This window comes from Eufriesea mexicana, unplaced genomic scaffold, assembly GCF_001483705.2.
Source record: "Eufriesea mexicana isolate 0111107269 unplaced genomic scaffold, ASM148370v2 scaffold2839, whole genome shotgun sequence".
NCBI classification, from domain to species: domain Eukaryota; kingdom Metazoa; phylum Arthropoda; class Insecta; order Hymenoptera; family Apidae; genus Eufriesea; species Eufriesea mexicana.
Window position 1 is genome coordinate 270,326 of NW_016910923.1, and position 13,440 is coordinate 283,765.

Below are 13,440 nucleotides of genomic sequence, written 5' to 3' on the forward strand. Positions count from 1 at the left end.
CGCTCTTGTCGGGGTCGTCGACGAACGCACCCCGGTGATGGAGGCTGCGTTGTGGAGCAGGCTTAAGGGATCACGGACTGGACTGGGGGACTGGTTTTCTCCGAAGGATGCTTTTCAGCGTCGGTCCGGCGCAGTGAAGCGAGCAGGCAAGGATAAGAAGAAGGAGAGACGCGGGCATGGGTGATTTTTTACCTTCGTGGCGACCTTGCCAGCCGAGCAAGGATCCTCGCGTTTATTGACCCCGAGACAACCATTCTCCTCTTTAAGCCCGTTGTGCATCCGAGTTGCGCTCGGACCGCTCCTTCTCCCGCTTATCTTCGTCTTCAGCTGATGCTTTCGAGAGGTAAACATCCTCCAGAAACGAGTATGGCTTCTTCTTATTCGTCGAAGCCGTTTCAGTCGGTGAACTTGCTCGTTGCGCGGCCACGTAATTTTCTTAGATTCCTCCTTGTCGGTCGCCGCGCCGCGCCGTAATCGTTTCTGAAAATCGAACTGTTTTGCTCGTTGCTCCAGACTACTGTTACCCGTTACGTACATGCTTGCCAGCTCGATTAAAATGATAATGGAGCGCCGCGTTTACCACCGTTTCGCGATTTTATTGCCTTTGTTGGCTACCCGATCGCGTCATTAATAACGAACGCACGCAGCACGTTGCCCTGTTTACGCTCGATTCGCGATGACTACGTAAGATCCGTGTTACGTGCTCGCGTGTGTACTTAACTCGAGATGCAAATCACTCGCGCCAAAGTTCCACCCGCGAATGTTTTCGCAATTAACGCCAATTTCGCCTCGTTAGCGATTATTAATCGCGCGAACGATGCGCTCACCGGTGTCATCGACATTTTCGTCGCGCTTCATCGTTCCCTAAGCGGAATCGCGGTGCCATCGCCGAGGTACCCGACCACCCGATTCCGGGGTTGAACCGATCCCGCGATCGGTACCGTAAAAACCCGTGAAAGCGGGCACGAGCTACCACCACCGATCCACGATATTCCTCGGCTTTCGAAAAAATTTCGTTTCGAGCGGATGGCGTGGCGTATTTTTTCGCGCGAAAATCGCCAGGTGTAACGCGCGAAAGCGACCAGGTTCCGCCAGGCTCGAACGAGCGTCAAATATTTCCTTTAATCCAGGAATACCTGGACAATCGTGTTCCGCGTTTCCTGGGACCTGTTTCTGTTCGTAAGAAAAATATGTATTTTTGCGACGGATTACCGCGAACGAGCCACGTGTAATGATAAATGCGGTTTCTCTTCCGTCAATTTTATCGCTAATTTATCGCGCTGCGCCGAGATCGTCGATCGATCAATCGGTCGTCGCGAAGGTAGTAGAAAAACTCTTTGTGCGTTCGAGCTGTGACTCGTTGCGGGAATGGAACATCGCTACCATTCGATCGTACGATTAATCGATCGAATACCGTGCATAACGTTAATCGCCGGTACTTTCGGTGTAGGTATACCGTGGCGATACCGTATTCGCGACCGCACCGTGACTCACACGATGAGTTATCGCTCACGACTCTCTCGGTTGCAAATTCTCGAACTCATTGTATAGGAGCCATGTGACCATGCGATTGCATCAAGGTCGTACAGGCCGAATAAAGAACCGATTGCATATCGATTCAGCCGACAGCCTGGCGTACCGTTCCGACCGTATAAAACGCTCGCGTGACGTCCGCAACCGATTTCGTTTCATCGGCGATCGGTATCTATCGACGCAGAGGCAACGTCGATTCATTTTCCGCCTATGCCACGCGATCGGAGATCCTCCCGAGCGATCGGTAAGCGATCGGTAAGCGAATGGAAAAATGGATGGCCGAAACGAGCGAGGATCGCAAGAAATGGTCCGCGCATGTCGGAAGGCGGGCACGTACCGCGAGCCATATTGGTTTCAACGGCAGTTTACACGCGTAGCTTTTTGCGATTAAGGTCATTACCTGAACCTGCTCCAGCCGTGGCTATGGTACACGGATAACATGTGTGCCACACATTAATAACTACACGTCGACACTTGCGTTTCTTTCGATCGGGCAGACTGTTTCTTCGACCTGGCTACTTGTCGCGGAATGACGCCACGAGTTATTTCGATAACCGGCGAGAGGAAGGCGTCTCGTTTTTTCGGCCGCCGAGCTCTCCTAGCTTCGTTACGGATACCGTCCATCGCGAGCGCGCCCGTTTCTGCTCTAACAATAAAAAGATCCCCCCTGAGAGAAATTACCGCGTTCCCGTTAGCCGATCGGATACCAATCCGGCGTAGTTACGATGCTCTCCGCGGTCGCCGTGACTTTTAAGATCGTTTTTGCGTCGGTGGACGGGTCGTTAAAGTGTCCAGCCGGATGGAGCGTGGAACGCGTCCGTGTTGCATCCATAAAACACGAAACGTCGAGTAATGCACGCGATTGTTCAGCCATCGAGTGGACGCGACCCAGCGGTTCGCTTGACCGGTCGTCGCAAGAACCACGTTGCTCGTTTACGCGAGGTGTTTCGATACCGCGGGATACAAACTCGAGATGGTTAACACGCTTAATTGGTTGGGAGAGCTCGCGCCGAGTTTGTTCCCCGCTAGGAGAACAAAACAATCTTAATAAAGATAGCGCGCGATTGAAAAGCAACCGTGTGTAACTTTGGTTTCGCAGACGTCCACGCGCATGCGGCGTGTTCCCGCAAGAAAGTAACAGCTTGTGAAATCGACTGTTATTTATGAAAGGTGTTCTCTCACGATCTTTTTTCTTTTCCTTCTTCTCGTTACTCCTCGCGCACAGTTAAGAAGTTATATCGATTTCGAGGTCACTCGCTAATTACCCCGCGCGATGAACCCTCCTAGCGCGAGGCGTTGCGAGTCTACCATATGGTGTGCCGCTATCACCGAAACGATCCGTGTTCCGTAAATTTCATCTGCCCGCGAGTATTTAATTCAGCTGGAAATTACGGAAGCGTCCAATTGTTCGCGGCTGCATCGTGGCTGATAGATCGTGGCAGCGCGATCAGTTCCAACTAGCCGCGCTCGAGCTCGTGGCGCGACGTGAAATTTCGTTATCGCCAAGAGCCACTGTTTCCTCGACGAAATTGGTCGGCGAAGTTTCGCCGTGGCGCGCAAAAGTTTCTATAATGTTGCTAATTGTGGCCGCAACGCTATCTTGCCTCTGGAAATATCGGCTAATGGTTACATAACGAGCACGTAACGCGAACCGCGAAACGGAAACCGGTGAACTTAGCATTCTTCCAGTGCGTGTTCGCTTTTCTTTCGGAAATCCACGATTCCGCCGAGTTACGACCGGTTGGCCATTCGACGCGCTCATCTAAACGGTACGACTATCGGCTGACTAATAGCGTATTCCCGATCGCGCTCACGGTTACGTGCAATGTGCATTCTTCTCCACGTGTTTCGTGTTTACGAACATGTCACGTGAGCAACCGCGAGCAATTACATAATCTCCGCGTTGCCTACTGATAAACAATCGCCCTTTCTTCCCGTGGCAACGACGGATGCCTCTTAACAAGCTCGCAGCGTTGGAATCTGTCCATTGTACACGTAGATCCTGCTGGATACCTTATCGAAATACGATGTAACGAGATTCGATCGGGACTGTACACGGATTGAGACGTTACACCAGGCATCGGACAGCCTTAACGTTCAAATGCCATGTCTGGAGAAACGTCGGATACATAATTGAACGATGAAGCCTAGAGGTAGTTACACGTGGCAGCCGCGTAGATCGGGCAACTTTGCGAAGTTTCGCGCGCATTTGCATTCATGCAACGAGCGAACGAGTACGTAGCGCGGCGGATGCACGCGCGAAAGTCGCTTCGCGGGCTGCAGATTGCTCGATAACGCGACGCGTATGCACGTGTACGCGTTCGCCGATTAACGAACCGCGGATGGATGCGTCGTGGCAGGGGCCAGGGTCTGACATATTGCTCCACCGACTCGTACCCCGGAGATTAGTCTCGTTACCTTTGGCAGCGAGCATTCGGTAACCGTCCGATCGGTGAAAGTTCGCGGCAGATCTCTGTGCCACGTTTCTACCTCGATATAGTTTCGTCTTCGGGTTCGAAAGTTTTAATAGAGTGAAAATGACCGAGCGATCCTATCCTTCCTTTCCAGGTCTAATGATGGAGTCTGAGAAGAAGATCTTCGAGATGATGAACAAGAAGGCGGCCATGTCCAAGTATTGGATGCCGTTAGTCTGGGCGACCAACATCATCAACAGGGCCAGGAGGGAGGCTCTGATAACCAGCGACCAAGTAGTGCAAACCCTGCTCGTCGAGCTCAGCGACATCCGGAAGAGGCTTGGCGCGCTCATTGGTTACGACACTGTTTGCGTTCCTCTCGTTTACACTCAGGTGAGTATCAGCTGTGATATCCTACAAACCGTGTCGAACACGTGTCGCGCCGTGAAATATTCTTTTAATATTCCGTTCGATAGACCGTTTAGTATTCGTTTGGAAGGCAAACATCGTTTAACGGTGTGAAATTTGAAAATCGTTCCGCCGAGAGTCTCCGATGTCCGGCCGTTGACAAGCGTCACGGAAAGATTCAATCAGACAACGCGGTACTACGCGTTATTCCGTTTCCAATCTCATTGAGGAATCGTTAAGAAGCCGAGTAATTGCGACGGTGTTTACCGTCATTGAGAAACACGAGTGCCTTAAACGAACGTCTTCATCCAAAGCCGATTCTCATCTTCGCCACATCGCCTCGTTGATGCTGTTGACAGTATACAACACGGGCTTGCGTAACCCTTTATTCCGCTGTTAGTCTCACGATGCAGTCGTTTTCTCTCGCTGCTTCCTCTAATCAATTTTTCCCAATACAATCTCTCATCTTCCTCACGCTTCCGACGCTCGTTTCGTGCTCGTCCCAGGTTCCAACTCGAGACCTCCGACCGTCTCGTCGCGTTCGAGCTTGAACCAAGGGAACAGCCTTTCCCTTGAACAGCACGCTTCTACTTCTTAGCGTTCCCAAGAGGCTAGAAGCTAACGAGCTTCGCGGAGGTGTCGACCATTAGAAAGTACGTCATCTGCATTGCGACACGATATCATCGATAAAAGGCTCGATGCGTAATGGCGGAGGCCGCCAACGCCGGGATATCATTCACTCGATCCTCGGACTCGCGGCTAGACCACGAGTAGCTCGGGATCGGGGCCCGACCAACGTGTCGGTGGCTTATTATCCAGTTCGAAGGACTCGATTCGTTGCGGCGCAGCAACGAAACGGATCCATTCTCGGAAAGATGTTTCGCATTCGCAATTAGCCGACGTATATGCATTGTGCAACGCTAATTGCTCATCAGCTAACGTCCCTAATTGTCGACTACGAGCGCCATCGTTCTCGCGGTAAACTCCGCTCGCTTCGTAATCTCGAGTATACCATGATCGAGGCACGATCTTCGTTCAGCCTCGATGAATCGAACATTGAGACAAAATAATTTGGAAATTATTTTATTTTGCCTGATAAAAGCCTGAAAAGTGCGATGAACGAAGGGATACAGTGACGGTCGTGATTAGGAGAAGGAACACTCGTTCATTGATCAAGCTAGCGCGTCATAGGTTAGGCGAGTTAATAATAAACGCGAAAATTGCCTAGAGTTAAACGGAGCGGGATTGAACGCTCTGACAGCTGTTTTCCTCGAGGATATACGATTGCGTGAAAGATACGCGAATCTCGTTATCGATTATATTTAGATCGATGGAGCGAACCGCTGGGTTAGTCAGCTGCGTGTTATATGGCTCATTTTAATTCGCTCTGCTCTCGCTCTTCGCATAAATTACACCGGTAATAGAACTCCGATCGATGATTCGCTTTTCCGCGTCGATCACTCGCCCATTGTGCAGATACCTGGAATTCCTCCGCGGAAAATGGGGCGTTCTCTCTGAGGAAGAACGCGATCCTCTCCTAGATAACGTTCGAGAGATAATTCGCTAATCGCGTACGTTCCATTGCGGAGATTTCGAGACAAACGTTTCCGCGAATTAATACTTGGAATTAGAGGAAACGTCGGGTGGGGGCGAGGTGGAAGGAGCGAGCTGGCGCGCAATTATTTTCCTCGTCGTGTTTTCGTGTGGAAACGTAGAGCCGCGTCTTTCACCGTGCGAATTGTACTTTGTCTTCGTGGTAAAAAGCGGGATCAAGTCGCAAGGTTACGCGTGCAAAACCGACTGTGCGTGCTGTGCAACGACACGTTCTACCCGCGCGGTTCTGTTCGTTTATCGCGAACGTTTGCATAGCGAGCGAACGTGTGTGCGTCTGGTCGGCGAAGTTTTATAAATTTCTCGAATGCAGGCGATGGCAGAGAATGGAAGGAGAAAGCGATTTGCACGGGACGCGACAATGCGGTTTAATTACCAGCGAAACTGTCGTGCCGGATCCCCTTTGTCTTCCGAGGCGCTTTTCGTTTCACTCCACGAGCCGCATTCCACGAACGCGGAATTCCGAGCGACTCGTATGAAACCCAGGTACCTCCGGGTTAGAGGTTGGAGACGGGAAAGGATATTTTTTTCCACGAACGACGTTTTCACGTGGAAGTAAACGCATCGTGGACAGTGCGCGAGCCAAGAAGGCGGAGCGCGCTGCATGGTCAAGGACGTGGAATGAGTCGAGCTGCAATCTCGGTGCGCGTGGATGCGGCGGAAATAATTTCGCAGCCTGTTCGAAGATCCTCGGGGACACGGTGGTGATCAAAGTCCGGAGATAAGGCATCGGTTGCTCTTTTTGTTTTATTCGTAACGAGCCTTTGCATAAACCATCGTTTCCTGGTGGCCTTCGACGGGAAAGGCAGTGCTCTCGACGACCTTGATATGATTTCATTCAAACCTGTTACATTCTCGCGTGCTCGCTGTTCGAAGAAGGGATGAAATCGATAGAAAAATAATCCTTCGTCGACCAACCGATCCTGTTTTTAATCGCGCTTTCCTCGATTTTCGTTCCGTCTCTCGCCAGTCTATCGCCCGTCTAATTTCCCTGTCAATTACAAAATGGCCGACGCGCTGTTACACGTTTATCGTTTGCAGGCTTGCTCGCGAGACACCCGCGTTTCCGTGATAAATTCCGCAAAAGTGTTCTTGAAAACGAAAGAAAGTAACAGTGAGGCAAGGTGTATTTATAGCGATGCCAGTTTGTCCGTTCTTCCTTGATACGCAGAAAGGGTACAACGCTGGTTCCGAGAATCATACGAAATGATGCAATCGAGTAATGCCTATCTATAAATTTCTGTCGTTTAACGTACCTACATGTCCTCTGCGCGATCTTACGCAGGGGACATTCGATTAGCAAATCGTAATGACGACGACTCGCCGTTTTTCCTCTATCTCGTCGCGCGAAATTAACCATCGCTCAATTTTATTTCGCCGACTATGCGATTAGCCTTCGCAACCACGTGCCCGAGAGGACCGTTGTATTCGCGCTCGCATCCGATCCACTTTATTCACGTTTATGTTCATTTTGCAGGTAGTCACCTTATCGTTGTACGCTTACTTCTTCTCCGCCCTGCTCGGCAGGCAGTTTATCGAGCGCACCGACGTCGGAGGCGGAAAATACGAGGAACCCGACATGTATTTCCCGTTCTTCACCGCTCTGCAGGTAAGAAAGTCGCAACTCGAAGAAAAATAATAACCTATCGCTCGTATCTATAAATTCGATCATCTGCTTTCAGTTCTGCTTCTACGTGGGCTGGCTGAAAGTCGCCGAGGTGCTGATCAATCCATTCGGCGAAGACGACGACGACATCGAGTTGAATTGGCTGATAGATCGTCACATCAAGGTACCGCTTCGACTTTCTCCTCGACTCGACACCTATGGTATCGAGATCGAAACCGAAATCGAAACCGAAGTTGTCGTTCGGTCAGCGAGATGCACGATTGACATTTATTACGGCTGACGCGTTGTTTGGAAACAGGCTGGATACATGATCGTGGACGAAATGCACGAGGAGCACCCGGAGCTGTTGAAGGATCAATACTGGGACGAGGTCGTGCCGAAAGATCTACCGTACACCGTGGCCAGCGAGCAGTACCGGCGAGAGGAGCCAAAGGGTTCCGCCGAGCATTATAAGGTCAAAGACAGCGACGCTCTGTACGCGAACGTTATGCTCGGCACACAGATCCACAATCACGTTCAACATCGCAAGACCCACCAGGATGACATGTACGCCGATTACGTAAGTGCACGTCAGCGGATGAACTTGAAACCCTCGACGTATACGCGACCGGCTACCTGTATTTGGTGTCACGATCGTGTCGCGCGAGAAACGCGCCGAGTAGAAATTTATTCCGAGCATTCGGAAATCGATATCCAGCTGTATACGTATTACAGGAGAGCGTGGATACCCCGCTAGTGGAGCGAAGAAAGAATTGGCTGCAACGACAGATCACGAGGATGGGCTCGGTGCGTAGCTCCTCGACTACCTACAGCAGCGGCGGCGGATTCTTCTCGAGGAATCGTCACAACAGCGTCTACAGCAGCCCCGAAACCGGCGGTCTGCCGCAAACGAACAATCCGAACCTGAAGATGTCCCTGTACGATAGGCTAGTAGGGCGGAAGAGCATAAGGAGTCAGAGAATGGGTCGGCAAGGCAAGTGTTTAGCGCAAATTACCGTCAAACACGCCACGCGTCTTCGCACCCAGGCAAAGTGGAAACGAATTGAAACATTAGGAATGGCGTAAACGCGCGATAACACGATTCCCAGGCGTGTCAACAGAATGGCGCGCGAATTCTGAAACAACGTTCGCCGCGGTGACGTTGATTTCCGAGCTATTTGAATGATAATGACACGATCTTACGTAACAGTCCCACGCGCGTTAACAGTACCTCTCGGCTCTATGAATCAAAACGCCGGCGACTGACAGTTCCAGCCGAGGTGCATTATTCTCCGCGAAATCGTTAAAGATCGATTCCTTAATGTGAAAAAGTGGAAACGATTCCGTTACGCGAATGGTAACCGTATTCTCGTTTTTCTCCAACGGCATGTCCGAAGTTGCCATCTTCTTGCGCGTTCCAGCGCGACCCCGGCGCGAGAAAAACTTTCAATGAAAGCCTCGCGAATGTTCGAATCTTTCCCCACCGGACTGCATGCATGCGATGGATTATGCAATGCTTAACCTTGTGTAACCTGAACAATTTCCGCAATTGCGAATCGCGCTTCTCGAAAAAAACTTTTCTAAGACCTTGTGCTTCTTTCTCCTGCCGTGCCTCTCACTCGCGGCTGAACAAAAACGGGAAGAAAAACCGTGCAGGGAAAAGTACCGGAGCGATTATACCCAGTCCTGCTTTATTCTGTTCTCTGCGCCAACTGTACACCGATCCGACAGAATCGAGGATTCGTTTCCTCGTCCCGCAGCTGGGCATCTCCTAGCGGTAAACTAGCTGGCAAAAATTGACGCTATCATCGTCGGCCTCGCTGGCCGATGTCATTGCTACCGGCGCCAGGAATAAGCTAACCTCGAGAAGTCGGTAACAAACTTGTCTAATTCGTGTCCGTTTCCAACAGGTACCATGACGAAGCTGAACTCGGTGCCAGTTTCCTTGAAGAACCGACCCCGCATCCCAACGCCGGACGTGACGAAAGAGGTGGTCGACCGTGAACAGAGATTAGCTCTATCAGCGACGAACGCGGCGAACATCGGAGCAGGTGTCGTTGGGGTGATACCAGCGAACGGTCATTACCCAACGGACCTGCCAGTGGTGCAGGTGGTGCTATCGCCGATTCAAGAGACGGAAGGCACGCCTGCGACCGGGAAATCTGGGGCGGCAGCCTTGGCGCAGGCTGTCCTCTCCCCGACTTTGACCAGCGCCGGTCTAGTCGCCCCTGTCACTCTGACACCGGTCACCATGAGCCAGCTGACGCAACTGGGCCTGGTGACGACAACCTCCGCGCCCATGATCAAGCCCACGAATCAAGCGATCGGCGGCCAAGCCACCTTAACCGAGGTGAACAGCAGCGAGGAAGAGGGATCGGGCAGTGGAAGCAGTAGGAGCGGCAGCATTACGGGACAGGAAGAACGGTCCACGCCTTTAATAAGCCAAGACAGGAGCACTCCTCTGATAGGCGAGACGGCCAGCCAGCTCGGCAGCAACGGTAGTTCGCCAACCTTTGACAGCTACAACGATCGCTCGCCTATCCTCATGAATCCCGAGAAATTGGGGTACGTGGTGGCCACGGTGCCAACGACACAGGACAAGACGGATCCGCGTGGTAGGCGATCAGCTTCGTTGCCGGGTCCACCGGTCGTGCAATGCAGAGAAGACAGGAGTATGTCCCTGCCACAGTCCCCGGGGCTGCAACCGAGGGAGAATCGTGCAGCCTCGGTGTCGAACGGCCACGAGCCGCCTAACATAGACAGGCTGATGGTGCACGGTACTCAGGACATTCGACCGAGGACTAACAGCATCGGACACGATCTCTGTAGACCGAATCATCGAGTCCAGGACACCTCGAGGAAGATCAGCAGCGTGTCCTGTACGAACGCGACGTTGTCCAATGGTATAGGCACTACGCCTACCACGACGACCAGCATAATGCCAGCGACTGCTCCCGTGGCCGGTAGCAAGAGAGGAGAGGTCTACGTCTGACCTGAGACATTAGGGACAATGTCGCAAAATTTTGATCGAACCGCGGACGACTTTGGTCGTCTCGTGCGATTCCAACAAGCGTCGCGCTTGCCTGAAATCCGACTCCGTCCATTATCGTGATGTCTCGGTGCGTTTCGCGCGCGGTGAGAGTAGGAAGCAATTTTCGCGCGACAAGCGTGAACCGATAATGGGATTTTTTAGCGATCGAGCCGCAGGAGCCGAGAAACGCCTCGAACGATCGTGCCACTTTGCTGTAAATACGATCTTAACTTATGGACACCTCGACCGACGAGGTAGCTAATTGCGACACGGGGATTGCCACTGACGCAAGGTCCCCTCGATCCGTATCGTCCGTCGATCGTTCCACGACCGTACCACTCGTGGGAATCACAGCGACACGATCGAATTAGCCGATTTCGACGCGTAGGAATCGAGAAAACGCTTCTGTCCTTTTTATCGTATGTGCAATAACGCGGTATCGAGCTGACGACGCGTAATCGACGTTGCGAAAGCCGCGCTCTCGCGTTTTTAGGTTAGGAACTATACCGTCCATGCGGCTGATGGAGGGACAGCGTAGTAGACGTGGCCAACGCGTCGACACTCGTGCGACACTTCGACGCGATACGCGAATCATTGTACCCTTGTTGTGCGTGCCTTACTTTGGCCGCGACGTAACATTGTGATACGAACATTGCGTTTTCGCTACGATTCGCGCAGAGGCGAATTCGAAGGCAGAAGACGCGGAGAAATCGAATCTCGACGCTTGTATATAGCCGATCGTCGCGAGACTCAACGTGACTCGTCGTTTTCGATATTTCTGCAGCCAGGTGGAGGATTCTGTCCGCTTATCTGCGCCGACTGCGTATTTATTCGATGCAACTCGACGCTATCGATCCACCTGCTGTCGACCTGTTCGCGAATGGCACGAGGCGCCTAGTCGGGTCCTAGGCTCTGTCGTGGGCTGGAAAATGACGAGTGCATATACGCATGTGCACGAACACGCAACGTTTGCCATATTTGCCATACTCGGAGACACTTTGCGTAAAATATTGCGTGCAACTGGGAATCGCGATCCCTCGATCGCAGCGGGCGACGTTGCGCCACGATTCGCACCATGTCGACTCACCGATATCGCCAGTTCGCCACGCGATCTTCACCATTTTATTATTCCATAATCGCTAGAGATTCTTAAGCTAGGTTTTATCCATACGAGAGACTCTCGCGAACACGCGTGCGCGGCGAGCAAGTGCAGAACGGGAGATATTCGACGAGGAAATTCGTAGAGGTGGATCGTTACTTTGCATTCCCGACCAAACTTTCCATTTCGTTCCCTTTCCCTTTCCTTTTTCCCTCGTAAAATGCACTTGCTTTTTCTTAGTCGCGTATTCGATCGTGCGCCTCTGGTGACGCGCGAGGCAGCTCAAGTCTTTTCTATAAACTCGACGTTAGATCGCTTAACTGTAAGTAACGAAAGATTCCGTGTACATGGAGTATCGATCTGGCCCCTGGGCCAACGGACGTGTACATAGTAGAGCAATTAAATTAAGATTGTTTGGTGTATGAGATTATGAACATGCTCAATGCCAATGCACGACGCGCGATACTTGTGTGAAATACTTGATCGATACATGATCGTCGATGCGAACCGAGCATCGTCTTTTGTTTTCTTCGTTAGTCGATAAGGGTCGTAGTCCGATGTGCAAAGTATGTAAATACGGGCGTATCGAATTGTTATTCCATTTCCTTCTCTTCTCTTCGTTTCCTTTTATCTTTCTCTCCTCTCCTCCCTTCGACGACATCGTGTAATTTAAGGAACCGCGCGGATCCCTGCTCGGACTCAGCGGATCGAAGGATTAATTTAACGTCGGAAGCCTTGAATTTCTCAGTCGAGACGGTTGTCGAGTAACGTTGACGATTATACGTTTCTTTAGTTGCGTAACGCGCGAGATCACGCGAGATCGCTTTTTGCTAAAGTCAAACGTATCGTCGTCGTCGAGGAAAATACTCCCGACCGAGACACCGTTCCCGTTTTCTTGTTCCAACGGAAACGCTCTGTCTTACGAGTAGAGAAATTATTCGGAGCGTTTCCGCCCCGTCTCGTCGAAATGTTGCCCGCGTTCCTGGACTCGGAAGAAACCGGGGCGCAACCGAACCTGTAGATATTTAACACGCAGTATTTGTATATAGAGAATACATCCCGTTTTCGTTACGATTTTTCCAATCTGAGACTTCCTTTAAACTATATGTAGGTAAAGAATTGTTTCGGTGCCCGAGTCGCGTCAACGTGATGTAAACGAACCACGTGTAAGAATAGTAACGCATTATTCTTATTATCTATATTCTGCAATAAAAATAAACGTTTTCAAAAGCATGCGTCCTGTACCCTTCTCCAATAAGCACTTACGAGAACTCGCGAACTTCGAGATCGCACGGTTGCACGGATTATCCGGGTGTTCGAGGCTGCCGGGAGGTTCCTCGAGGTCCGAGGATGTCGAGGATGCCGGAAGTTTCCGGAGGTTCTCGTGATTTCGCGAGCGTCAGGAATTCAGGGAGGTATCGGAGGTCTCGAGATGCTTTTCAGCATCGGGGCAGTGTCTCCAGGACGACGGAAACCTCCCGAGACTCCTGCTACCCCCGTCAATGAAGCTTTCGGATGTCGCGACCACCCTCGGAATCTTCGGAATGCCCTATAACTTTAGGACTTCCGATATCCAGCCTGGATCGCCGTATTTTTATATTTTCTCCGCGTTCCATGGAGCCTAAATTTATATGGGATTTCAGAGCTTGCACGCTTACTAGGACTCCTGCCATCGCGAGCCTGCTGGAATTCCTGCGCACAGGAACCTCCTAGAGATACTAATTGCAGTTGCTTATGA

General features: G+C 51.4%; 1 protein-coding gene across 3 annotated transcripts in view; it reads left to right on the forward strand.

The window, feature by feature from the left end:
• Best2 (bestrophin family protein) overlaps nt 1-12,861 on the forward strand; it is a 46,201-nt gene extending 33,340 nt beyond the window's left edge. For 2 of the 3 annotated variants that reach the window (XM_017904312.1, XM_017904314.1), the window contains 6 exons: nt 4,102-4,340; nt 7,444-7,575; nt 7,649-7,756; nt 7,892-8,152; nt 8,308-8,566; nt 9,483-12,861. In XM_017904312.1, the coding sequence (XP_017759801.1) occupies nt 4,102-4,340; nt 7,444-7,575; nt 7,649-7,756; nt 7,892-8,152; nt 8,308-8,566; nt 9,483-10,564 (2,081 nt within the window). In that variant the 3' untranslated portion in view covers nt 10,565-12,861. Of the gene's footprint in view, nt 1-3,236; nt 3,303-4,101; nt 4,341-7,443; nt 7,576-7,648; nt 7,757-7,891; nt 8,153-8,307; nt 8,567-9,482 lie in introns of those variants that run through there. The other variant, XM_017904313.1, reaches the window with a different exon arrangement.
• The last annotated feature ends 579 nt before the right edge of the window (nt 12,862-13,440 follow it).